Source organism: Bos javanicus, chromosome 27 (genome assembly GCF_032452875.1).
Source record: "Bos javanicus breed banteng chromosome 27, ARS-OSU_banteng_1.0, whole genome shotgun sequence".
Classification (NCBI taxonomy): domain Eukaryota; kingdom Metazoa; phylum Chordata; class Mammalia; order Artiodactyla; family Bovidae; genus Bos; species Bos javanicus.
This window is the reverse complement of record NC_083894.1, coordinates 8,045,541-8,071,107: the sequence shown is the minus strand read 5'-3', so window position 1 is coordinate 8,071,107 and position 25,567 is coordinate 8,045,541. Positions and strand designations below refer to the sequence as shown.

Sequence of the window (25,567 nt, the reverse complement as noted above, 5' to 3'; positions counted from 1 at the left end):
AGCATGTCACTGTTTCCATTGTTTCCTCATCTATTTGCCATGAAATGATGGGAGTGGATGCCATGATCTTAGTTTTTTGAATGTTGAGTTTTAAGCCAGCTTTTTCACTCTCCTCTTTCACTTTCATCAACAGGCTCTTTATTTCCTCTTCACTTTCTGCCATAAGGGTGGTGTCATCTGCATATCTGAGATTATTGATATTTCTCCCAGCAATCTTGATTCCAGCTTATGCTTCATCCAGCCCAGTATTTCACATGATGTACTCTGCATATAAGTTAAATAAGCAAGGTGACAATATACACCCTTGATGTACTCCTTTCTCAATTTGGAACCAGTCTATTGTTCCATGTCCAGTTCTAACTGTTGCTTCTTGACTTTCATACAGATTTCTCAAGAGGCAGGTCAGGTGGTCTGGTATTCCCATCTCTTGAAGAATTTTCCACAGTTTGTTGTGATCCACACAGTCAAAGGCTTTAGAGTAGTCAGCGAAGCAAAAGTAGATGTTTTTCTAGAACTCTCTTGCTTTTTCTGTAATCCAGTGGATGTTGGCAATTTGGTCTCTCATTCCTCTGCCTTTTCTAAATCCAGCTTGGACATCTGGAAATTCTTGGTTCATGTACTGTTGAAGCCAAACTTGGGAGGATTTTGAACATTACTTTACTAGCATGTGAGATGAGTGCAATTGTGCAGTAGTTTGAACATTTTTTGGCATTTCCTTTCTTTGGGATTGGAATAAAAACTGACCTTTTCCAGTCCTGGGGCCGCTGCTGAGTTTTCCAAATTTGTTGGCATATTGAGTGCAGCACTTTCAAGCATCATCTTTTGGGATTTGAAATAGCTCAGCTGGAGTTCCATCACCTCCACTAGCTTTGTTCTTAGCAATGCTTCCTAAGGCCCACTTAACTTCGGCCTCCGGGATGTCTGGCTCTAAGTGAGTAATCACACCATCATGGTTAAATGGGTCATGAAGATCATTTTTGTACAGTTCTTCTGTGTATTCTTGTCACCTCCTCTTAATATCCTCTGCTTCTGTTAGGTCCATACTATTTCTGTCCTTTATTGAGCCCATCTTTGCATGAAATGTTCCCTTGGTATCTCTAATTTTCTTGTGGAGGAACACTATTCCTAGCCTAAAGCTTTCTTACATTTTCTTGCACAAGATTAAGGGACCGTGGGGTTAATTTATTTGAGGACCTGATTCTTCATCATCAAGCTATAAACAAATGGATAGTGTTATAAATCGGTGTGGAAACTACCAAGTCACCATGTAGTTAATTGTGCTATTGGAACAGACTCTGATGCTGGGAGGGATTGAGGGCAGGAGGAGAAGGGAACGACAGAGGATGAGATGGCTGGATGGCATCACTGACTCGATGGACATGAGTCTCAGTGAACTCCAAGAGTTGGTGATGGACAGGGAGGCCTGGCGTGCTGCGATTCATGGGGTCGCAAAGAGTCAGACACGACTGAGCAACTGAACTGAACTGAACTGGTGAAAACTCCTGTGAAACTAGCATCTTATTCTGCCAAGTGCAAGTAGACATTAGAGAGACTTTGTTATCATCCTCATAACCAAGAAACTTATTCAGCAACGACAGAATATGGAACAGTTTCAAAGTTTGCAAAACATTCTGCTCATTTTTTGCTTTATGCATCTGTAGCTCATAAAGATACAGTAATGTATTTTGAACTAAATTTGGTAAAAGGCTCTAATTTCATATCATGGGAAATATGGATTATTTTTATATAGTCACTAAGAAATGTGAAAAAATAAATTATGAGGAATTGGTATGATTTTCTAGAGTGTGTTTTATTGGGGAAAAAAAGTGAAGTTATCCTGCAAAAGTTTTATAACCAAACTATCTTTATGATTATTCTGTTTAGAACACTAATTTATATTGCTACTTGTGGTCTTTTTTTATGAGGTAAAAAAGACATTACTCCTTTTCAAATATTTTTTAATTATTAGCATTACATGAATACTAAAAGATTTTTTAATTCGAATAAATCCTGAATTAGTCTATATCTTAGTGATCTGAAAAACATTTGAAATTTAACATTTTTGTGTTACACTAACAATCACAGAGTATTTTCAAACACATTTCTTTTATAATAATTCCCACCTCCTTAGTGCGTTTTTTAGGTTCATTTACCTTTGTTTTTCTATGTTAATTACATTTTATGTAAGGGTGTTTAGTAGTTAATGTGACAAAGTGGGTGGTCTTTTAATTAATACTACTACATTTGTAAATAGGGCATGTTTTGTGTAACTAGAATTTGTATACTGATACATTAGATATTTTAAAAATAGTTTTTTTAAGAAACAATTATAATTTGTTGAGCTAGAAGAATCATTTTAAAATGCATCTTTAAAAATAAAATGAGTTATGCTTCACTATGTAGTTCATTGATAAATATTTAGTCTATAGTTTTCTTCTATCTCTATGTGTTTAGCTAAGAATTGTTTTTAACTTGGTGAACATTACCCTATTTAGGAATATGAAAAATGCTGACGCAATTTCAAACTACTTTGAGGCACAGAAAGACTAAATAATGTAGATGCAACTAAGTTTTTAATTTTTGAGGCTAGATCTAAAACTCTAGGCTTTTATATATTGAGTGAATAGACAGACTAATGGTTATTGGCAGTTACAATTCAAGAAAAACACCAGAAAATCTAACTATTGGCTCATTAAACAAAATATAGTCACTTTATTTGAAAAGTTTGCTTGAAATATGGGTGAACGTTAACAAATAATAAAACCTATCCATTGTCCAAAAGCATGCAACCTTTTATTTTTGTATTAGCAATTTAGGTGCAAATTATTCCAATAGTTTTCTTCTTATTCAAGAAATGATTTTCAGCACTGGACCCCTTAGAAAATTCTCTGCTTACAAAAATAAAGGTGTAAATCTTCTTTGGGGAGATATTGCTTGGGGTAGAGCTAGTGCCTCTTCTCTAGCAGAAAATAAGTAAAGTAAATTCATTTTTGAATAAACAAGTACACCTTTTTCAAATAAGGCCAATTAGTTTCCAAAGCCTTTGCTATTTTAGATATTACAGAAAGCTATTTAAATGTGCCAGTTATATAAGATAGATTTCAAAAGATTATGAGAAAGAGTTTTACATACCTCACAGAAACAATTTTATAGTCCTTTCAAATAATAATTTTGGAACTGAGCCAAATGGCAAGCAGCTCCTGAAGAGTACCTGTGATGCTAGTTGATCCAAGGTCCCTTCACACTTTCAGGTCAGTATTAGGTCCTCCAAGACTAAACCTTGCAGTATTCTATTCAAACCATCAGCAATTGTAAGAAAGCATTTACAAGCTCTTACATGTTTCACAATCTCTTGCTCCATTGAGTTCCTATGCACTGAATAGGCAAAGATAAGAATTTAGTTTCTTGGAAGATTTCCTCTAAGCGCCTCTGTCCAATGCATCCAGTGCTGACAAAAAGAAAAGGTGGTGGTGGTTCAGTTCAGTTTAGTCGCTCAGTCATGTCCAGCTCTTTGCAACCCCATGGATGCAGCATGCCAGGCTTCCCTGTCCCTCACCAATGCCCACAGCTTGCTCACACTCATGTCCATTGAGTCAGTGAAGCCAACTATCTCATGCTCTGTTGTCCCCTTTTCCTCCCACCTTCAATCTTTCCCAGCATCAGGGTCTTTTCCAATGAGTCAGTTCCTTGCATCATCAGGTGGCCAAAGTATTGGAGCTTCAGCTTCAGCATCAGTCCTTCCAATTAATATTCAGGACTGGTCTCCTTTAGGATGGATTGGTTGGTCTCCTTGCAGTCCAAGGCACTCTAACACCACAGCTGAGAAACATCATTCTTTGGCGCTCAGCTTTCTTTATGGTCCAACTCTTACATCCATACATGACTACTGAAAAACCATATAGCATTGACTAGATGAAACTTTGCCAGCAAAGTAATGTCTCTGCTTTTTAATATGTTGTCTAGGTTGGTCATAGCTTTTCTTCCAAGGAGCAAGTGCCTTTTAATTTCATGGCTGCACGCACCATCTGCAGTGATTTTGGAGCCCAAGAAATTAAAGCATGTCACTGTTTCCATTGTTTCCTCATCTATTTGCCATGAAGTGATGGGACCGGATGCCATGATCTTAAGTTTTTTGAATGTTGAGTTTTAAGCCAGCTTTTTCACTCTCCTCTTTCACTTTCATCAACAGGCTTTTTAGTTCTCCTTCACTTCTGCCATAAGGGTAGTGTCATCTGCATATCTGAGGTTATTCATATTTCTCCCAGCAATCTTGATTCCAGCTTGTGCTTCATCCATTCTGGCATTTCACATGATGTACTCTCCATATAAGTTAAATAAGTGGGGTGACAATATACAGCCTCAATGTACTCCTTTCTCAATTTGGAATTAGTTCATTGTTCCATGTCTGGTTCTAACTGTTGCTTCTTGATCTGCATACAGATTTCTCAGGAGGCAGGTCAGGTGGTCTGGTAATCCCATCTCTTGAAGAATTTTCCACAGTTTGTTGTGATCCACATATTCAAAGGCTTTAGAGTAGTCAGCGAAGCAAAAGTAGATGTTTTTCTGGAACTCTCTTGCTTTTTTCTGTGATCCAAGGAATGTTGATCTCTAGTTCCTCTGCCTTTTCTGAATCCAGCTTGAACATCTGGAAATTCTTGGTTCACGTACTGTTGAAGCCTAGCTTGGAGAATTTTGAGCATTACTTGACTAGCGTGTGAGATGAGTGCAGTTGTGCGCTATTGGCATTGCCTTTCTTTGGGATTGGAATGAAAACTGAGCTTTTCCAGTCCTGGGGCCACTACTGAATTTTCCAAATTTGCTGGCATATTGAGTACAGCATTTTCACAACATCATCTTTTAGGATTTGAAATAGCTCAACTGGAATTCCATCACATCCACTAGCATTATTCATAGCAATGCTTCCTAAAGGCCCACTTAACTTCGGCCTCCAGGATGTCTGGCTCTAGGTGAGTGATCACACCATAGTGGTTATATGGGTCACAAAGATCTTTTTTGTACAGTTCTTCTGTGTATTCTTGTCACCTCCTCTTAATATCTTCTGCTTCTGTTAGGTCCATACCATTTCTGTCCTTTATTGAGCCCATCTTTGCATAAAATGTTCTCTTGGTATCTCTAATTTTCTTGAAGAGATCTCTAGTCTTTCTCATTCTATTGTTTTCCTCTATTTCTTTGCACTGATCACTGAGGAAAGCTTTCTTATCTCTCTGTGCTATTCTTTGGTACTCTGCATTCAAATGGGTATAATTTTCCTTTTCTCCTTTGGCTTTAGCTTCTCTTCTTTTTTCAGCTATTTGTAAGGCCTCCTCAGACAACCATTTTGCCTTTCTGCATTTCTTTTTCTTGGGGGTAGTCTTGATCACTGCCTCCTGTACAATGTCACAAACCTAAGTCTACAGTTCTTCAGGACTGAATCAGATCTAGTCCCTTGAATCTATTTGTCACTTCCACTGTATAATCATAAGGGATTTGATTTAGGTCTTATATATATCAACAAATATCTTTTTTCTTTTTCTTTTCCTTTCTGTATTATCATATGTAAAAAATAGAACTGGGTCGAATACCTGTGAGTCAGAATTCTCTTTTTATCCCCCAAATCTGGACAGATTTACACTGTTCTGAATAATGTAAGTTATTCTATAATGTTGAAATTTAAATTGTTAACATAAAACATGCAATCACCTATTTTACCAAGGTTCCTTTATATTTTGGAAACAAGTTTTATCAGATATGTTTTAAGTTAGCTGTTCATGCCTTTTTCATCCACTTTCATGGATTCCGCTAAAAGGCCAGATAGTTTTGAAATCTATTCTCAATAACTGGAGAGTCTCAGATCTTGGATTTTGTGATTGTTATTAGTCATTCGCTCCCTTGAAAACCTCCTGCTGCTGTGTTTTTAGTAGTCTCTTTCTAGTTAGGATTCCTCAAATCTATGTCTTTGAAATCCCCAAACCCAAGTTCATTCTTTCGGCAAATCAGCAAGAACTGGTTAGGAAAATCCTCATCTCTCGGGTAAGTCACCTGTCAGTGAGTCACCACCTTTTTGTTACCTGCACTGCACCCTCCTGGATCAGTCACTGCCCTTGCTCAGGTGCCCAGTGACCAGACTTTCCAGTTTCATTTTACAGGGTGTGCAGAAGAACTAGACTTCAAACCACTCCTTCCTTTCAGAAACACTCTGTTACCTGCAGATTTCATGACAATGCCTGTTTCTGCCTCTCGTTTGGCTGTGTCGCTGGTTCACCCCCTGGACTCTGAGTGTCAGGTTTTATAGTTCCCTAGCCTAGGTTCTGTGCTGCCCTCTGCTCACGCTGTGCCTTCTTAACTGCACACGTGGCTTCATTTTCCAACCAGACACACAGACAACTGTCAAGTAGGTTTTTCCTGATCAGGAGAACCACATATCCTGCTTCCTCACTTCCACATGGATGCCTTAAATGCCCCCAACTCTCACATGTCTAAAATAAATCATTTTCCCCTAGTCAAAACGCATCCCCCCATAGTGTTCTCTAGTCATCCTGTGTCACGCACACCAGAAACTGGTATTCACAGGGACATTTTCCCCTCTTTCTCACTGTGCAAATATAAACCAAATACTCTAGGTCTTAGTACCCAGTAGCCCTCAAACTTTTTTGAGGTTTGCCACAGTTTACCAGACTCCACATCCACACAGAGAACAGTCTGTCACACACAAGGCGACGTTAAGTACTTGTTGAACGATGATGACTACAATTTGATCCCTTGTTAAAAGTGAATAAGCAAGAGCCAAGTGTTGAACTTAAAAATATTGCTTAAATAGCTAGAGAAAACAAAAATGCCTCTAAGAAATTGCTTGTATGTGTTTAATCTCACTTTGGTATCAGTAATAATGGTCTCATTGAATAAAGTAGGTCATGTATTTTTCGTACTATATTTTTTAAAAATTAAAAAAAAAACCACTTTTTAATGGCTGAGTAATACTCCATTGTGTATATGTACCACTGCTTTCTTATCCATTCCTCTGCTGATGGACATCTAGGTTGCTTCCATGTCCTGGCTATTATAAACAGTGCTGCGATGAACATTGGGGTACACGTGTCTCTTTCCCTTCTGGTTTCCTCAGTGTGTATGCCCAGCAGTGGGATTGCTGGATCATAAGGCAGTTCTATTTCCAGTTTTTTAAGGAATCTCCACACTGTTCTCCATAGTGGCTAGAAGGAAAAACATAAATACAGTATACTAATGCATATATATGGAATTTAGAAAGATGGTAACAATAACCCGGTGTACGAGACAGCAAAAGAGACACTGATGTATAGAACAGTCTTATGGACTCTGTGGGAGAGGGAGAGGGTGGAAAGATTTGGGAGAATGGCATTGAAACATGTAAAATATCATGTAAGAAACGAGTTGCCAGTCCAGGTTCGATGCACGATACTGGATGCTTGGGGCTGGTGCACTGGGACGACCCAGAGGGATGGTATGGGGAGGGAGGAGGGAGGAGGGTTCAGGATGGGGAACACGTGTATACCTGTGGCGGATTCATTTTTATATTTGGCAAAACTAATACAATTATGTAAAATTTAAAAATAAAATTAGAAAAAAAAAATAAAAACCACTATTTCTTCAAAGTGTTTGTGTACGTTTGGTATTATTTCTTCTGATGTTAATGTTTCATAAGTGTAATTCTTCTCTAACAATTTCTAATAATACTGTAGGGTTTTTCTCTAAGAGTTTTACTTCCCATATTTCCTGTTTTTGTTAGATTCTGTTTGTTTGATTTTTCTCTTTTTTACTTCAGAGATTTTCCTCAAATTTCTTATCATCCTTTGTTGTTGTTTTTGTTTATTCTTAAGGTTGAATCACTGAAAGAAATCAATAGAAGTTCATTCTGGATTGTAGAACTAGTCAATAGATAGGATTTAATACAGAGCAAGTGGATAGAGATCTGGTTTTGGTTTTTTGTTTTGTTTTTTTTTAATTTTCCACTGGAGGAAACATCTCTGTATAAATATATATATATATAATATATATCTTTTCCCTGTGGCCACAAAGACTCTACAGAGAAAAAGCATTCTATGACTCGGGGAGGGAAGTAGGTGTGCGTGAGTAGTGGTGGAAGGCCGTTGAGGTCCTAGCTAGCATGGTACCAAGCAAAGTAAGAAACGTGAAAATTTACTTTTTTCAGTGCAGGCTTTTTCTTCATCCCCTTATGCTTTCATAAGTCTTGTCCTGCTCTTTGCTGTACTTGGTGACCCTGGAATGAGCCTCTGGATCAGGCTAGGGTTTCAAAGGTTAGTTGCTTAACTGGATACACTTCGTAAATGGAGAATCTGAGGGTTAAATTTGGTCTTTATGTTTAAAACCCGTCTGTCCATTTTATCTGTTTCTTCACCTCCATTTTGCATAGTACCCGTGCGTAGCTCTATTTGAGGATCTGAGGCATAAAATGACTTGCTTCTTCTAGCCATCCCCAGCTATTCCCAGCATGGTTTTCAGCTCTGTCTCCTCTGATAACACCTCTATGTATTTCTTAAAAAAAAAAAAAAAAAACAGTATCTTTCTTTCATCTCTTACTCTCTCCTATCCTGTTCTTTTTACCTCTGTGGCAATGATACATTACCCCTATTTTAGCGAAGTTCTGGGAGGACGCAGAGCTATACACTTGACTTAAATTTGCCAAATTTAACTGAAGTTGAAAGGTTAATTTTTCATTCATGACTGACTTGGTTATAGCTCTGTTTCCAATGAATATTGTTAATAAACTGAAAAAAATGCATGTAGAAGCATCTGTTCTATAGGAAAAAGTAAAAGCAACTAGACACCTGATTTTTATATTGTTAGTACCTCATCATACATTTGGAGAAGGAAATGGCGGCCCACTCCAGCATTCTTGCCTGGAGAATCCTGTGGATGGAGGAGCCTGGTGGGCTGCTGTCCATAGGGTCGCACAGAGTCAGACACGACTGAGGTGACTTAGCATGCATGCATGCACTGGAGAAGGAAATGGAAACCCACTCCAGTATTCTTGCCTAGAGAATCCCAGGGGCGGAGGACCCTGGTGGGCTGCCGTCTGTGGGGTCACATGGAGTCGGACACAACTGAAGCGACTTAGCAGCAGCAGCATACATTTGTCATGACCCATGATTGCTTTTGCTCATCAACTGATCTAAAAATTGACACACTAGAAATGTTATGTCCATCATGATGTATCATCACAAAGGGAAGGATGATAAATTAAATATTTAATTCTCACTGATATTGAACTCATGATTGTTACCCCCAAATTTTCTGTGAACCCTGTGGTTGTTGATTTTGCTTTCTCATTTGGTACCCTTTTGCTTTGAGTTTTTTGTAGCCACCTCTATCTTTATGTCCTTTTCACCTTTATTTTGTGGTGTGGCAAGACTTCCATTCTGATGAAATGGGGATAGTTACTTTTACTAGCTAATAAGAGGTTGGGGCCAGACAGGAAACGTGACGGTCCAGTCAGGCTCTGTGTACTAGAGACATCGAGGCAAGGAAAGGAGATGATTCTCCAAGATCCTGGACTTTTAATTCCTGAGTTTCAGGGAAATGCAGTAAATCAATGGTAGTCTTACAGAGTCTGCATTTGATAACCTTTATGATGTGGGGAAGCAACAGTTAGCACTGGACATGGAACAACAGACTGGTTCCAAATAGGAAAAGGGGTACATCAAGGCTGTATATTGTCACCCTGCTTATTTAACTTATATGCAGAGTACATCATGAGAAACGCTGGGCTGGAAGAAGCACAAGCTGGAATCAAGATTGCCAGGAGAAACATCAATAACCTCAGATATGCAGATGATACCACCCTTATGGCAGAAAGTGAAGAGGAACTAAAGAGACTCTTGATGAAAGTGAAAGAGTGAAAAAGTTGGCTTAAAGCTCAACATTCAGAAAACTAAGATCATGGCATCTGGTCCCATCATTTATGGGTAATAGATGGGGAAACAGTGGCAGACTTTATTTTTGGGGGCTCGAAAATCACTGCAGATGGTGATTACAGCCATGAAATTAAAGCACACTTACTCCTTGGAAGAAAAGTTATGACCAACCTAGATAGCATATTCAGAAGCAGAGACATTACTTTGCCAACAAAGGTCCATCTAGTCAAGGCTATGGTTTTTCCAGTGGTCATGTATGGATGTGAGAGTTGGACTGTGAAGAAGGCTGAGCGCTGAAGAATTGATGCTTTTGAACTGTGGTGTTGGAGAAGACTCTTGAGAGTCGCTTGGACTGCAAGAAGATCCAACCAGTCCATTCTAAAGGAGATCGGTCCTGAGTGTTCTTTGGAAGGAAGGAATGATGCTAAAGCTGAAACCCCAGTCCTTTGGCCACCTCATGCGAAGAGTTGACTCATTGGAAAAGACTCTGATGCTGGGAGGGATTGGGGGCAGGAGGAGAAGGGGACGACAGAGGATGAGATGGCTGGATGGCATCACTGACTCGATGGATGTGAGTTTGAGTGAACTCCGGGAGTTGGTGATGGACAGGGATGCCTGGCGTGCTGTGATTCATGGGGTTGGCAAAGAGTCAGACACGATTGAGCGACTGAACTGAACTGGTAATGTGGGGGGAAAAAGGAGCTACAGGTGTAATATTTCAGTTGCAACATAATTCTGTCTTTCCTATTCATGCCCCAAGCTACTGACTTCAGAATGTATTTTTGAGGCTATGTGGTTTAATTCACCTTACATCACCTCAAGGGAGAAATGCAATCAAGTGCTAAAAAACTTTGCACTTAAAATATAAAATGAATGGGATCTTCATTAATCCAATTTTCACTTATTAATCTTTGAATGAATAATCACTTCTTTTGTAACTTTTTATGAGATCTGTGTGAATCAGACTTTGTTTTTTCCTTCTTTCTTTCTTATTTCTGGATTTTTAAATTTTTCCCTAAGCACTGATTGTCTGTATTTGATTTTTGAATGTGAAAATAAAATAGAGGAAAATAATTCAGATTAAAAGGGTATGGATTTCTTATATTTACTGTCTAACCATTGACTTAACCTTGTCAGCATGTTTAAATAGTTAAAATGTACTGTTTTTCAATATTACTTTTAAAAGAAAATTGTGGTTTTTTTCTTATTCCTTGATTTAGACTAAACAGGAACATTTTCCTAAATGATACCTTAGTCACTTAAGAAAAAATATATATCATTGTCAATAATTACATTGGGACTATTTTAATAAGATTTCAATTGAATTACCTTTAAATATTTTTCTAATGTTTCTCTTTGGTTTTAGGCAAGCCTTATTTGTAGAGTTCTTCCATGACATGAAAAATGATAGGAAACTGCTTTTATTCCATCCTCTTTCATTTATTCTTTGACTAAATACCATATACCAGATATTCTGCAAAAGGTAGGCAATAAAATAGGCATGATAGGGAGTAAATAAGAATAAATATGCTAGTGTTTACAATGTCTGAAATAAATATGAAGGAAACAAAAAGTTGCTAAGCATATGTCAATCAGGTTATTTAACTACAGTGGATAGAAAGCTGCAGTGATTACGTGACCTTTCAGCTGATGTCTTAATAAAGAGAAAGCACCAGCTGTGTATAGTGCCGAGACATACAATTCTAGGAATGGAATAAAGTTGTCTAAGGTTTTAAACTTGAACACATCATGACATTGTGAAGATATCTATGTTCTATGACTTAAGGTGGCAAGGGTATAAGATTGGAGCATTGATGGGAGTCATATCACTCATCACCTTAGACTGGATTTTATCTGAAGGAGAGTTGGATTTTATTTGAAGTCTAAGCCACTGAAACACAGGTGTATGGGGTCATTCAATCAATAGGTGTTTATTGAGGATTCTTGTGATTTGTGGGTGAAGAGTCAATTGGAGGGGTAAACAGAGGAGTGGAACAGATCAGTTATGAAGGTAATGCAATAAATCAGGTGAGAGATATTGGCAGCTTAAATTTGGAGGTCAGCAGTGAACATGGAGAAAAACTACTGTATTTTAGAGGAAAATTATTAGTACTTGCTGATAGACCATATTTAATATGATATAAGTAAGGGAAGGAATGAAAATAAGGGTTAATTCCCAGACTCCTAACTAAACAACAGGTTAGTAAGTTTTAGTGAACTGGGAAAAGCCCAAGAGGAAATGCATTTGGAGAGGAAATTCATCAGTTCCGTTTTGCATGTGCTCAGTCATTCAGTCCTGTCCAACTCTTTGTGACTCCATGGACTGTAGCCTGCCAGGATGCTCTGTCCATTGGATTTTCCCAGCAAGAATACTGGAGTGGGTTGCCATTTCCTCCTCCAGGGGATCTTCCCAATTCAGGGATCAAACCCACACCTCCTGCCTTTGCAGGCAGATTCTTTATTACTGAGCCACCAGGGAAGCCCAGTTCCATTTTACTTATGTTAAGAATGAGACCTTGAGAAATCTGATCATGTTTTTCAGGGTTGGGGAGAGATGAGGATACTTGGAAAGAAGTATAAGGAGAATGTCAGGAAAACTATTTCTGAGCCCTGAGAATTCAGACATTCAGGATAATGTACAAGATAAGTCAGCAAAGGTCACCGATAATAACTGCCAGTAAGGGAGAAGGAATAGCAGAAGAGCATGGCTCAGGGAGGAGAAGAACACATTTTATGGAATAAGAGCAGGGTGATCCCCAAAACAGAAGTGAAGTGTGACAGGTCACAAGGGCTCACACAGAAGTTGGGGGGACTCAGTTCCAGTGTAGTGACTGTGGGGGCCTTGACAGTTGAGAAACACTGGGTTGGATGAAGCACAAGCTGGAATCAAGATTGCTGGGAGAAATATCAATTGCCTCAAATATGCAAATGACACCACTCTTATGGCAGAAAGTGAAGAGGAACTAAAAAGCCTCTTGATGAAAGTGAAAGAGGAGAGTGAAAAAGTTGGCTTAAAACTCAACATTCAGAAAACTAAGATCATGGCATCTGGTCCCATCTCTTCATGGCAAATAGATGGGGAAACAGTGGAAATAGTGGCTGACTTTATTTTGGGGGGCTCCAAAATCATTGCAGATGGTGACTGCAGCCATGAAATTAGAAGATGCTTACTCCTCGGAAGGAAATTTTTGACCAACCTAGACGGCATATTAAAAAGCAGAGACATTACTTTGCCAACAAAGGTCCATCTAGTCAAGGCTATGGTTTTTTCCAGTAGTCATGTATGGATGTGAGAGTTGAACCATAAAGAAAGCTGAGCACTGAAGAATTGATGCTTTTGAACTGTGGTGTTGGAGAAGACTCTTGAGAGTCCCTTGGACTGCAAGGAGATCCAACCAGTCCATCCTAAAGGAGACCAGTCCTGGGTGTTCATTGGAAGGACTGATGCTGAATCTGAAACTCCAATACTTTGGCCACTTGATGCGAAGAGCTGACTCATTTGAAAAGACCCTGATGTTGGGAAAGATTGAAGGTGGGAGGAGAAGGGGATGACAGAGGATGAGATGATTGGATGGATGGCATCACTGACTCAATGGACATGAGTTTGGGTAAACTGTGGGAGTTGACGATGGACAAGGAGGCCTGGCGTGCTGTGGTCCATGGGGTGGCAAAGAATCAGACACAACTGAGCAACTGAACTGAACTGACAGGTGAGACAAAGAATAGCACAGATATAGAGAGCGCTCTCCAACATGGAAGCCGTGACCGAGGGCAGAAAAATGACAGCAGCTAGGCAGGGATGTGGGCCTAAAAAGCATTTTCGTCTACTTTTGATAGCTTTCTTTGTATACAGTTGCCTAAGCTAATAGGAACACTACAGGAGAGAGAGACAGAGGAAGACTTAACATGAGGAGATGCGTTCCTAGACAAAGATGAACCCAAGGCCCTGCAGAGTTACTGGCTTTGCAGAGGATGAGGAGAAGCGCTTTATTCATCTTGTATATAAATTGCTGTTTGTCCACTGGATGCGAGATTGAGAAAACGGTTTGAAATTAGCATGGAAATAAATTGGCTTGTGATAAATGGACCGGTGGTGAGCATTGATAAAGAAAAAATTATTCTCACACTTGTTAAAATGCATAGGAAGGAAGATTATTCTTCAGGACTTGATCAGGGTCAAGCCAAGTTGTTCCTGAACTAAGCAGTGAGGGATCTGTAAGTCTTGATAAGAAGTGGCTGTGGTTTCCCCAAAGCTCAGAGATACTGCCCTCAGAAAAACGTTCCAAATCCTATTGCATTAGATTTGGCAACAGACTGTCATCATTTCTCTAACTTGGTTATTTACTGAGTGTATATCCTTTGCATACTCTAACCACCCACCACAGACACATACATGTACCCCCTTCCAGAGCCAGAATTCAACTGTGGTCCAAAATCAGTACCAAAGGAGATAAGTAGTTGAGTAAATGAATTTATAAATAAAAGAATGCATAGAATTTATGCTTTTGCTATTTAAAAAAAAATCCTTGAATAGGTTTTAATTATAAAGAATTTAGCAGCTCAAGGGTTAGTGAAAATGCAAAATGAAATTTTTGTGTTTTTCAGACACAGTACTTCTGGTTAAATAATTCAACTTTACTTTACTCAACATTGTTTCATAGCAACAAATTCCCCTCCCTGACACTTTGGTAAATAATCTGGAATCTTTTAGACATAGAAGTACATAAGGAACAAGAAATTCGTCTGGAATTAATTGCAACATACAAAATAGGTACGCCTTAACATTAGCAAATTCTTTGGGCAAAAACAAATTTGAGAATCTTACAATTAATATGCTCATCTCTTAAAAATTATAATCTCTAGCATGTAGACTCAAAAAAAGAAGAAATCTTGGTTATAAATAGCCTGCCTAGAACAGTTCTTTGGCACATAGGAGTCATTCAATAAAAGTTTTTAAAATCATAAAAATTTTCCCTTCTTTGCTATTTATTTAAAATATTTTATTAGGGACAAGCAACTGCTTAGTATACCAGCCTTCTTTCTTTGTACTTCACCTTTCTAAGTACTGTCTTCTTAACACAGAGAATCTTTGCACAACACATTTTATTATCTACATTTATAAATGGGAAACCACAGGCTTGGGATATTATTAATATCATTTTCTACACTTATTAAAAACTTACTATAAACAAACACTGGCCTATTTACCAAAACCTGAAGAAATCATCAGGCTCTGCCAAATAACGCTGGGGTAGGGGAGATCATTCCTGGCTGAAAGCTACTCTCTATAGTATGTATATAAGAATATTTGAATAGGGTGTGTGCTCAGTCACTTCAGTCATGTCCAACTCTTTGTGATCCACTGGCCGGTAACCTGCCAGGCTCCTCTGTCCATGGGATTCTCCAGGCAAGAATACTGGAGTCGGTTGCCAGGACCCCCTCCTTGGGATCTTCCCAACCCAGGGATTGAACTCATGTCTCCTGTGTCTCCTGCATTGCAGGTGGATTCTTTACCTCTGAGCCACCGGGGAAGCCCTATTTGAATAGTAAGTTTTAGTTTTTTGGCATTTCTTTAGTAGTCAGTAAATGCATTCACTATTTATGGCTTCCCGTGAACTACCTGTTGCTATTAGTGTTGGAATTAATATTTTTGCAATCTTTTCACTATCCTAAGGGGGAAAAAGTCAATTTCATTTGAGAACAAAAGACAAGCAAGAGGTTTTCAGTGTTCAGTGCAAGGATCTGTGTAGAGTATCATATCCATTGCGCTGATAATGCAGACTTGTCAGTCTACACTGACATGAGAAAGTTGTCTCAAAAATAACATGATTAAAAATGAATGTTTAAAATATTTTCTAAGAGTCTAACTTAGATTTTAATGAAACATATTTGACTTTTTATTTAATTCATATATTTGGTAAACCAGAAAAGTAATTTTTATTTTTAAAAAAAAGCTTATGCTACTTGTAATGGATTTTAAAGAATCCATTCTTTATTATTAGAGAAGGAAATGGCAACCCACTCCAGTATTCTTGCCTGGAAAACTCCATGGACAGAGGAACCTGGCAGGCTACAGTGCATGGAGTTTCAAAAGAGTTGGACATGACTGAGCAGACATGCACGCATTCTTTTTATGGCACTATTTTTCAGCACTTACAATAAAAAGGTCAGAGGATTAGGCAAAATTTAAAACTTCCAATTAGTAACTTCTAGTATTAAACTCAAATTTAAATACCTGCTTCCAGGGTTACCTATCTGTGGCACATCAGGTTGGTGTAGACATGGATGATGGGTGACCCGTGGGAAAGAGAATCCCAACCTGACACCTTCACTGAGACATTAGGTAACATGATTTGCTAAGGTTATGTAAAACATCTATAAACTTTTATTCCTTAGAAGGATGCCATTTGATTTTCCGGAATTATTTGTGATTTTTACCAAAGGATGATTTTTAAAGTGATTTATATAACTATGTATTGGACAATTTCTCAAATCTAAACTCTCTCCAGGATGCCACTTAGCCCAAATTTTGTTTTTAAAGCCTTTAAATAATTAGAACATACTTTTACAATTTATAAATTTGACCACAGTGGGTGGTTACCTGAAGGAAACAGAATGATCCACGGGTTCACCTGTCCTAATAAATGCCATAATTCGATAAGAAAGATTGCATAAGCAAGTTCCTTTGCTATTTTAGGGGCAGAATAAATAACTTCAGTGACAGATTATTCTAGAGCTTCCCAGATGGCACTAGTCATAAAGAACCCGCCTGCCACTGCAGGAGACATAAGAGACTCCAGTTTGATCCCTGGGTTGGGAAGATCCCCTGGAGGAAGGCATGGCAACCCCCTCTAGTATTCTTGCCTGGAGAATTCCATGGACAGAGGAGCCTAGCAGGCTACAGTCCATGGGGTCCCAAAGAGTCGGACACGACTGAAACGACTTAGCATGCACCATGCAAGCACTTATTCAACTGATTTGATTATACCCTATTTTCAAAGAAGAAAGGAAGAAAACCGAATAATAGTGTAAAGCTCTTTATCTTGATAACTGCTTTATGTTTTTTTGCTATTTTGGTTTCATAGGACAAACAGATGATTGTATATGATTACTAATATGACAAATAATTCCTTTCCAAACTTTTTAGTTGGTTTCTTATTAAACTGATAATTTAATCATATCATCCTCCCTTTGCTTTATCTTATGAATTTGTCTATGAAAACATACACTTATTTCAAATATAAAATTTTACTTGAGCCAGACTTTTAAAAATGACATATGGACAGTTTAAGAAAAAATATGTGTCCCTTATTTTCTAATTTGAACATTAAGGAATTTTTCTCCCTGTCTTCCCAATATAGATATATTAAACAGCTAATCAGATTTACCTATGATCCTTTTATGGTCACTTCATGAAAATCCAGTAGTATGGTCAAAACTTTCTTTGATGGACTCTTGCCATTCTTTTGATTCTGACTGTGAATATCTGATAAGAGTATATGCTTTTAGGTGAAAGGAAATTTTCCATAATTTAATTATGTGCATTTCCCCATGAATTTTTAACTTCATAAAAGTATTAAATAAATGCCTACTTTATATACAGCATAGTAATTAACTTAAGATTGTTGTTCAAAGGGACTGTAGTTTTATTAACAGCTAATTTCTACTCACTGGCAAATCTAGGACCACTGCCAACAATCCTAGATGAATGCCATGGCTTTCACCTCTCACTGACTCTCTGGAATCACTCAGGTCTTGGAGGAAGGGCAACCTACATGCACTTGGGTCTTCTTCCTACCTCTGAACAACTCCTAGTGATCACAGAGCAGCAAGAGGAAAACTAGTTTTTACCAACTATGTGTATATAGTTGATCAGAGCCTACTTTCAGTATCATCTCAGGTGTTCATTTCATGTTATGATTCTTATGTTACAGAGGATTGGAGAGTGTGGGTAAAATCCCAAAGCTCTTTCTCATCATGTAACTTCTAGAATCAGAGATCTTGCTTCATCTGGCTCTTGGCAGAGTAAGAAGGAGGTGTGTTTTGGCTGTAGGAATCACCAAAGGAGTTTATGCTTGGTTGTAGCTCTGCTTTCAACACTGCACTCTCAGCTTTTATTGCCACAGCATCTCAAAATCTTCCAAAAACTGTCACATGGGTTATAGTCTACAAATGTATACTTGCTGATGATACAAAGGAGTAATTACAGTATTCTCCTAATTGATCCCTCCAAGACAGAATGCAAAGTTGGATTCATTCTTAGATTATGTTAGGCTTTCCATTACAGTTGAATATCCATTAGTAAGACACTATTTTAAGACACACCAAATCCCTTTGGAAAATAAAAGGAATATATTAATATTCAAGAAAATGACCTCAGCATTCTGGAAAACACTGGTGAAGTAAAGATTCAAGAAAGCATTGACAAAGGACCAGCTTTTCATATGGATAGAACTTCTGCTTGAAGGAATTTAGTGTTTCCTTGGTTCAGAACTCATTCTAGGTTGCTGCAGCCTCTTTTACTTCTTGAAAATAAACTATCATGTGAATGTGCCATGGTTAGCAGGTAATACCTATTCTCAAGATTTTGTTCTTCCTGGATTTACAGAAAGCACTATAATGCTTAACAACTCAGTGTCTAGATCACTGCTCATTTAGAACAAAATTGCAGAAGGCAGATCTAAAGAAGTTCTGCCCTAGAGCTGGCACAATACTCAGAGTTACAGTTTGAAACTCAGTTTATCTAAAACCGTAGTCTCCGTACTGTGCTTCTGCTCCCCAAAGATGGTAAAATGACAAGTAATCCCACTCCCAACTATGAAATGTATAATATACATTCATATTAAAGGTCTATTTGAATCATCACAAAAACTCCATGAGGAAGATACCATTATTGGCATTTACGGGGTAAAATGAGGTTCAGAGGAATGAAATCTGATGTTACTCAATTAAGTCTATAGACTATACTACAAAGCTATGGTCATCAAGACATTATGGTACTGGAACAAAAACAGAAGTATAGACCAATGGGAAAAAATAGAAAGCCTAGAGATAAACGCACACACCTATGGGCACCTTATCTGTGACAAAGGAGGCAAGAATATACAGTGGGTAAAAGATCGTGTCTTCAATGAGTGGTGCTGGAAGAACTGGACAACCACATGTAAAAGAATGAAATTAGAACACTTCCTAACACCATGTACAAAGATAAATCCAAAATGGACTAAAGACCTAAATGTAAGACCAGAAAATATAAAACTCTTTTAGAAGAAAACATAGGCAGAACACTGTATGACATAAATCATAGCAAGATCCTTTGTGACCCACCTCCTAGAATAATGTAAATAAAAACAAAAGTAAGTGGGACCTAATTAAACTTAAAAGCTTTTGCAAAGCAAAGGAAAATATAAACAAGGTGAAAAGACTACCCTCAGAATGGGAGAAAAGAATAGTAAATGAAACAACTGACAAAGAATTAATTTCCAAAATATACAAGCAGCTTATAGGACTCAATAGTGAAAAACAAGCAACCCAATCAAAAAGTGGGCAAAAGACCTAAACAGACATTTCTCCAAAGAAAACAGATGGATGGCTAATAAACACATGAAGAGATGATCAACATCACTCATTATTAAAGAAATGCAAATCAAAACTACAGTGAGATATCACTTTACACTGGTTAGAATGGCCATCATCAAAAAATCCACAAACAATAAATTCTGGAGAGGGTGTGGAGAAAAGGGAACACTCTTGCACTGTTGGTGGGAATGTAAATTGATATAGTCACTATGGAAAACAGTATGGAGATTCTTTAAAAAAAATAAATAAATAAACTAGGAATAAAACCACCATATGACCCAGCAATACCACTTCTAGGCATATACCCTGAAGAAACCAAAACTGAAAAAGACACATGTACACCAGTGTTTATTGCAGCACTATTTATAATAGCTAGGACATGGAAGCAACCTAGATGTCCATTGACAGGTGACTGGATAAAGAAGCTGTGTTACATATACACAATGGAATACTACTCAGCCAATAAAAAAGGAACACATTTGAGGCAGTTCTAATGAGGTGGATGAACCTAGAACCTATTATACAGAATGAAGTAAGTCAGAAAGAGAAAAACAAATACCATGTATTAATGGATATATATGAAATCTAGAAAGATGGTACTGACGAACCTATTTGCAGAACAGCAGTGGACATGCAGACATAGGGAACTGACTGATGGACAGTGGTAGGCGAGAGGAGGGTGAAGGTAAGCTGAATGGACAGAGCAGCATGGAAGCGTATACGCTAACATATGTAAAGAGGTAGCCAATGGAAATTTACTGTATGACTCAGGGAACTCAAACTGGGGCTCTGTAATAACCCAGAGAGGTGGGAAAGGGCAGGAGGTGGGAGGGAGATTCAAGAAGGAGGGGACATATGTACACCTATGGTTAATTTATGTTAGGTATGACAGAAAGCAAACCAACATTGTAAAGCAGTCATCAATCAATTAACTATATATATATGTATTTTTTTTAACTTACAATAAAAAAAAAGGTCTGCAGCCAACATGAATATCTGGATCTTTTGATACTACAGCTTATTTTTCTTCCATGCAAATATGGCAACTAAAGTCTAGTGGGAATAAGTAAATTACTCATTATCAAGCTTTTTTATAACATTTGCCTGTGATAGCTTCTGCTTTTGCCAATGGTTTTTTGGTCTTATAAAATTATATTATTTATTGAGGGGCTCTAGTCCCAGAAGTGGATTTGTTTTAAATCAAATAGTATATCAAAGGCATGGTCTGTGCAGATATAAGAAGAGTGAAGTAAATGAAAGGCTGAAATGAGAGCAAATACTATAGCCTTCCAACATGCTTAGAGATGATTACTGTTACATATTTATTCAGATAATAAAGCTTTACATTTAAATTTTAAGATATAGAAATATTTTTGTTGTTGTTCAGTCCCTAAATCATGTCTGACTCTTTGTGACCCCACAGACTCTAGCCAGACTCCTCTGACCATGAGATTTCCCAGGCAAGAATACTGGAGTGGATTGCCATTTTCTACTTCAGGGGATCTTCCTGACCCAGGGATTGAACTCATGTCTCTTGCGTTGCAGGCGTATTCTTTAACACCGAGCCACCTGGGAAGCCATAGAAATAGATAAAGAACATAATAATTAACTTAATCTTACAACTTGAAGAAGATAACTTTTTTGCCACATATATTTTACTCTTGAGAACACATACACACATGCATGCAATCTGTCTAGATATATTGTTTTCTGAAATAAAAATTGTACCTATATGTACATATATGAACAGTGTGTATAGGGGTATATTATATATAAGCTGTGTTTTCTCCATTTTCATAGACTGTATTATGAGCCTCTGTTCACATCTAGATTCATATCATCAGTTTATAGTGACATTACTTTCTGCACTAGTTTCTGTATTGTACGTTATTCAATCAATTTGTAATGTATGTAAAGCTGTTTTTTATATTCACTATCATAGACGGCCTCATGATAAATATGTACATATTTCTGGCATAATTATATTATCACTCCTGTTAGATAGGGAATTTAATTCCAAAGTGCATTCGCTGTCTAAAATGGAGCTTGTTTCTAAGGCCTTTTAAGTTGAAATAGCACATTTTCCTTGAATAGCTATACAAATTTATACTCTCACCAGGACTGAAAGGGACGCTAGTTTCCTTCATTTCTGCTGTCAAGTACACATGAATTGTATTTACTCTCTGTGAATATGCAGTTCAAGCACTTTGTCTATTTTTCTATTGAAGTGTCTGCTTATATCTTCTTCATATGTTCATATAATATTTTAAGAATATTAGCCCTTTTCTATCTGTCATGTGTATTGCCAGTGATTTTTCTACTTTATTGTCTGTCTTTTGTTTAGTGTTTTCTACCATAAAAATAGTTTACATTTTGTTTTGCTGTTCACTTCTAGAAAGGCCTTTTTTCAATCTAAGAGTATAAATAGGGTAACTTTTATTTTCTAGTATCTTTTTCATTTTTTATACTGCATTTTCTCTATTGTGAGTTTATATGCTTATGTTTTTCTTCTGTTTCTCTACTGGGTAATCAATTGTTTTCTCTTACAGATGTAATTATTGTTAGAGTTATTTTCCTTTTTAAATTTTAAAGTACAAAAGTGATTTGCCATGAAACTTCACATAATACTTAACTGAAAGCCCTCTTCACCAACAGCCTTCTCAAGCAATAGTTTGGTGTGTACCTTTCACCGTGTCACACAATGTTGGTGTTGTATTGCAGCTCCTTTTGGTAAAGAGAACATTCCTGCCTGTTTCTTGTGAGACTCATGTGATCAGGTTAGGTCAAAACCTGGCTTTGATTCCAGCTGAGTCATGGGGGAAAGTAGTACCCCAGGGCCCAGGGACCCACCAGTTACACAGTCTCGCATTATTCTGGGTATTCAAGGGCTAGTCATGCAAACAGGCAAACAGAATCCCACCCATGACATGTTCCTCCAGGTGGCAGTGACACAGATACACCTATGCATTTTGCCATCTTTCTCTTCAGTAGTAATCCTTTCAGATTCTGAAGTGTTGATGATTCTTGAATCTTGTGTCTCATGTGCCATTTTCCTGAGAAAGATATTTCATACACATTTAATTGGGAGACTGTGAGAGGATATTTTGTCACTTTTGTGTAAGCTAAGATCTCCTGTCCACCTGACTCTTGATGTATTCAGTAGAGTAGTATTTTGTATAACTGCCTGGTGTATCATCCTGTAATCTTCAAGAAAACCATGGATTACTATCAACACCAGGCTTGAAGAGATGAATCCATATGCTCAATTCACACAACAGTGAGGAAGAGGGAAATGCTGAACTGCACGGCCAGTTTTATTATCTAATAGGAAGGAACCCATTTCATAAGCTACTGCCTAGGAGGCTCTGTGATAACGTAAGAAAACTATCTTAGATTATGTTTCTCAAAATGTAGTACAAAAATCACCTACATCAGAATGACTTGGAGTGTGGTGGAAAGACTTTCATTTTAACTGTATTTTGCTTTTTAAAGCAAATAAATTAATTTTGTACTTCAGAAATTAGAAAGGGAAATCTGTAAATTGTTGGAATGTAGATTCCTGATGTCATACAAGATACCTGGCAGGGGATGTAGGGGGCAAGTAGCTGCATTTTTAACACCTCTTTGAGACTTAATGTCCAAAGTATTTATTTCTATAGTTAGACTTAAGATGGGATAATCATGGAAATATAAAAATAAACATCTGAGGATGTATTTCACTTTGCATATAAAGTTAAACAATGTCCCATTTTCCATAGTTTCGAGGTATAATTTAGGAAAAAAAATGTATTTTTTTTAGATATGGTAACTACTTCAGTATAACTTGGAATGTTCTACTTAATTGAATACACCAATATAGACCGTTAACTAATTAGCAGAAATCATGTTCTCTGAGCTATTGTAGCATGTCTTTTTACTGGCAGAATAAATCTTGATGATCAGACTTTTTGGAAATACTGGAAGGATCCACCAAAATGTAAACCTTATTGTGATTCTGTTATTAAAATCTATGGGACCTTTTGTTCTAAAATAGTTTTCATAAACTAAAATTCCTAATTTCAAGCATCCTGCTTAATTATATTTTATTGGTGTTAATTACTAAAAGTGAAACAAAGAATTATCATAGACTGGATTTTTATCTAATCTTATTTATGTTGGAGGGTAATAGAAGCTTAGATAACTTTTGAACTTACACATTCATCAACTTTGTAAAACAATGAGAAATAAAATAAGCTACTTTAGAAATTATTTTAAAAATTGTGTCTCAAAATTTTCTATCCTAATGACCAAATGTGTATTTTATATTTTAATTGTGATATTTAAATTGTGTTATTGATTCAAATCAAAAGATGAATATAATTTTACCAAGAAAAGTTAAGCAATTTGGGGAAAATAAATAATATTTTAATAGAAATCTATCATGTATTTATATATATATGTGCATATACATATTTATATCAAACAAGCCTGAAGGTTTTCTAGTGCATCTGTTTCCTTAATCTGAGAAGTACTATGTTGCATTCTTCTTCCACAGGCTTATGCAGGCAAAGAAATGGAGGAGCAGCTGCGGTCAGTGTCCAGTGTGGATGAACTCATGACTGTGCTCTACCCTGAATATTGGAAAATGTACAAGTGTCAGTTAAGGAAAGGAGGCTGGCAACATAGTACAGAACAGGCTAACACCAACATAAGGACAGGAGAGACTCTAAAATTTGCTGCAGCACATTATAATACAGAGATCTTAAGAAGTAAGTATGGGAAAAGAAAATATATAATAAGCTTCATATGTCAACCCAGTGCAAATTGCCGTTCTGATCCTTTAATTTCAGCATTTGTAGTACTATTGAATACCTTTAAGGCCAAAAGTAAAACAGAAAATAAAGAATTATTTTCCAAATACAGAACTTTAAGATTTCACTGTGAGTGGTTAAAGTGGTTTCTTGAAAAATAAAGACAGGTGCATGCATATCAGCACACTGTAATTTTTTTTTAATTGAGATGATACCCCATCAGAAAAATTTTAAAACATACAAACAAATTTTATACACTATAACACTTCAATCACTTAAACATTCTATATCACAAAAAATAATTGCACATAACTTTTCTTTTGCTTTGGATATAGAAATGTTTACTTTCCACATCATCCAAAATCATCTTGTCAACTGCTATTTGTTTCTTGTTGCTTTGGATGGAACTTAACTTGAGAGCTAGACTTTGGTAAAGTTAGTGAGACATCTCTAAGCAGCAGTCACAAAAAATTATGGTGTTGCACAAAGTGGCATAGACCCCCTGGTGGTCTATTGTTGGGCTACTTAAAAAATAACTCCTTTCAGTTGTTAGATATTAACTGATATAACGGTTTGAGATTGCAAATTATTTTGAAAACAAAAGCAAACAAAATGGCTTCATGACTGAATAACCCACAGTTTATATCTTTTTTTCCTAGAAACTTTATATTAGGGGAAATAGGAGAAAAATAAACTAGAACATGTAAGAAGTACATCATCTGTAATGAGGTCTTTAAAGAGTCAACAGTGCCATAGATAAAACACCAACTCACTGGAAACAGAATTCCAAGAGAAAGCATGAAAGGAATAGGAAGTTTTGACTTCCCTGAAAAAAAACTTTGTTCAGGATACATGTCCCAGTTGCTAGAAAATACCTTCTCATTTCAAGTAGCTATCACCAAGACATGGTCACCAGCCTAAAAATGAGTTTCCAAACCAAAGCCATCATCGCATTCACAACTCAGTTTAAAAAGAGAAATTAAACATGTTGTTTATATTTGTTTTGCAACATTAAAAATACTACATATAATAGCAAATGAGCATGATTCTATCTCCATGGGTTTTATAAGCATCTACATGTTAAATTTTCAGGGATCTCCCAGGTGACTCAGTGGTAAAGAATCCACCTGCCAGTGCAGGAGCCAAGAGACAAGGGTTCGATCCCTGAGTTGGGAGGATCCCTGGAGGAGGAAATAGTAACCCACTCCAGTATTCTTTCCTGGAAAAAAACCCATGGACAGAGGAGCCTGGAGGCTAAGTCCATGGATTCATAAAGAGTCGGACATGACT

The 25,567-nt window shown here is 37.2% G+C and overlaps 1 protein-coding gene across 1 annotated transcript in view; it reads left to right on the top strand.

Moving 5' to 3' along the window:
* Positions 1 to 25,567, top strand: part of VEGFC (vascular endothelial growth factor C) — an 86,205-nt gene that overhangs the window by 33,136 nt on the left and 27,502 nt on the right. Inside the window, exon 2 of the mRNA XM_061404114.1 lies at positions 24,022 to 24,235. Within this exon, the coding sequence (XP_061260098.1) occupies positions 24,022 to 24,235 (214 nt within the window). The remainder of the gene's footprint in view (positions 1 to 24,021; positions 24,236 to 25,567) is intronic.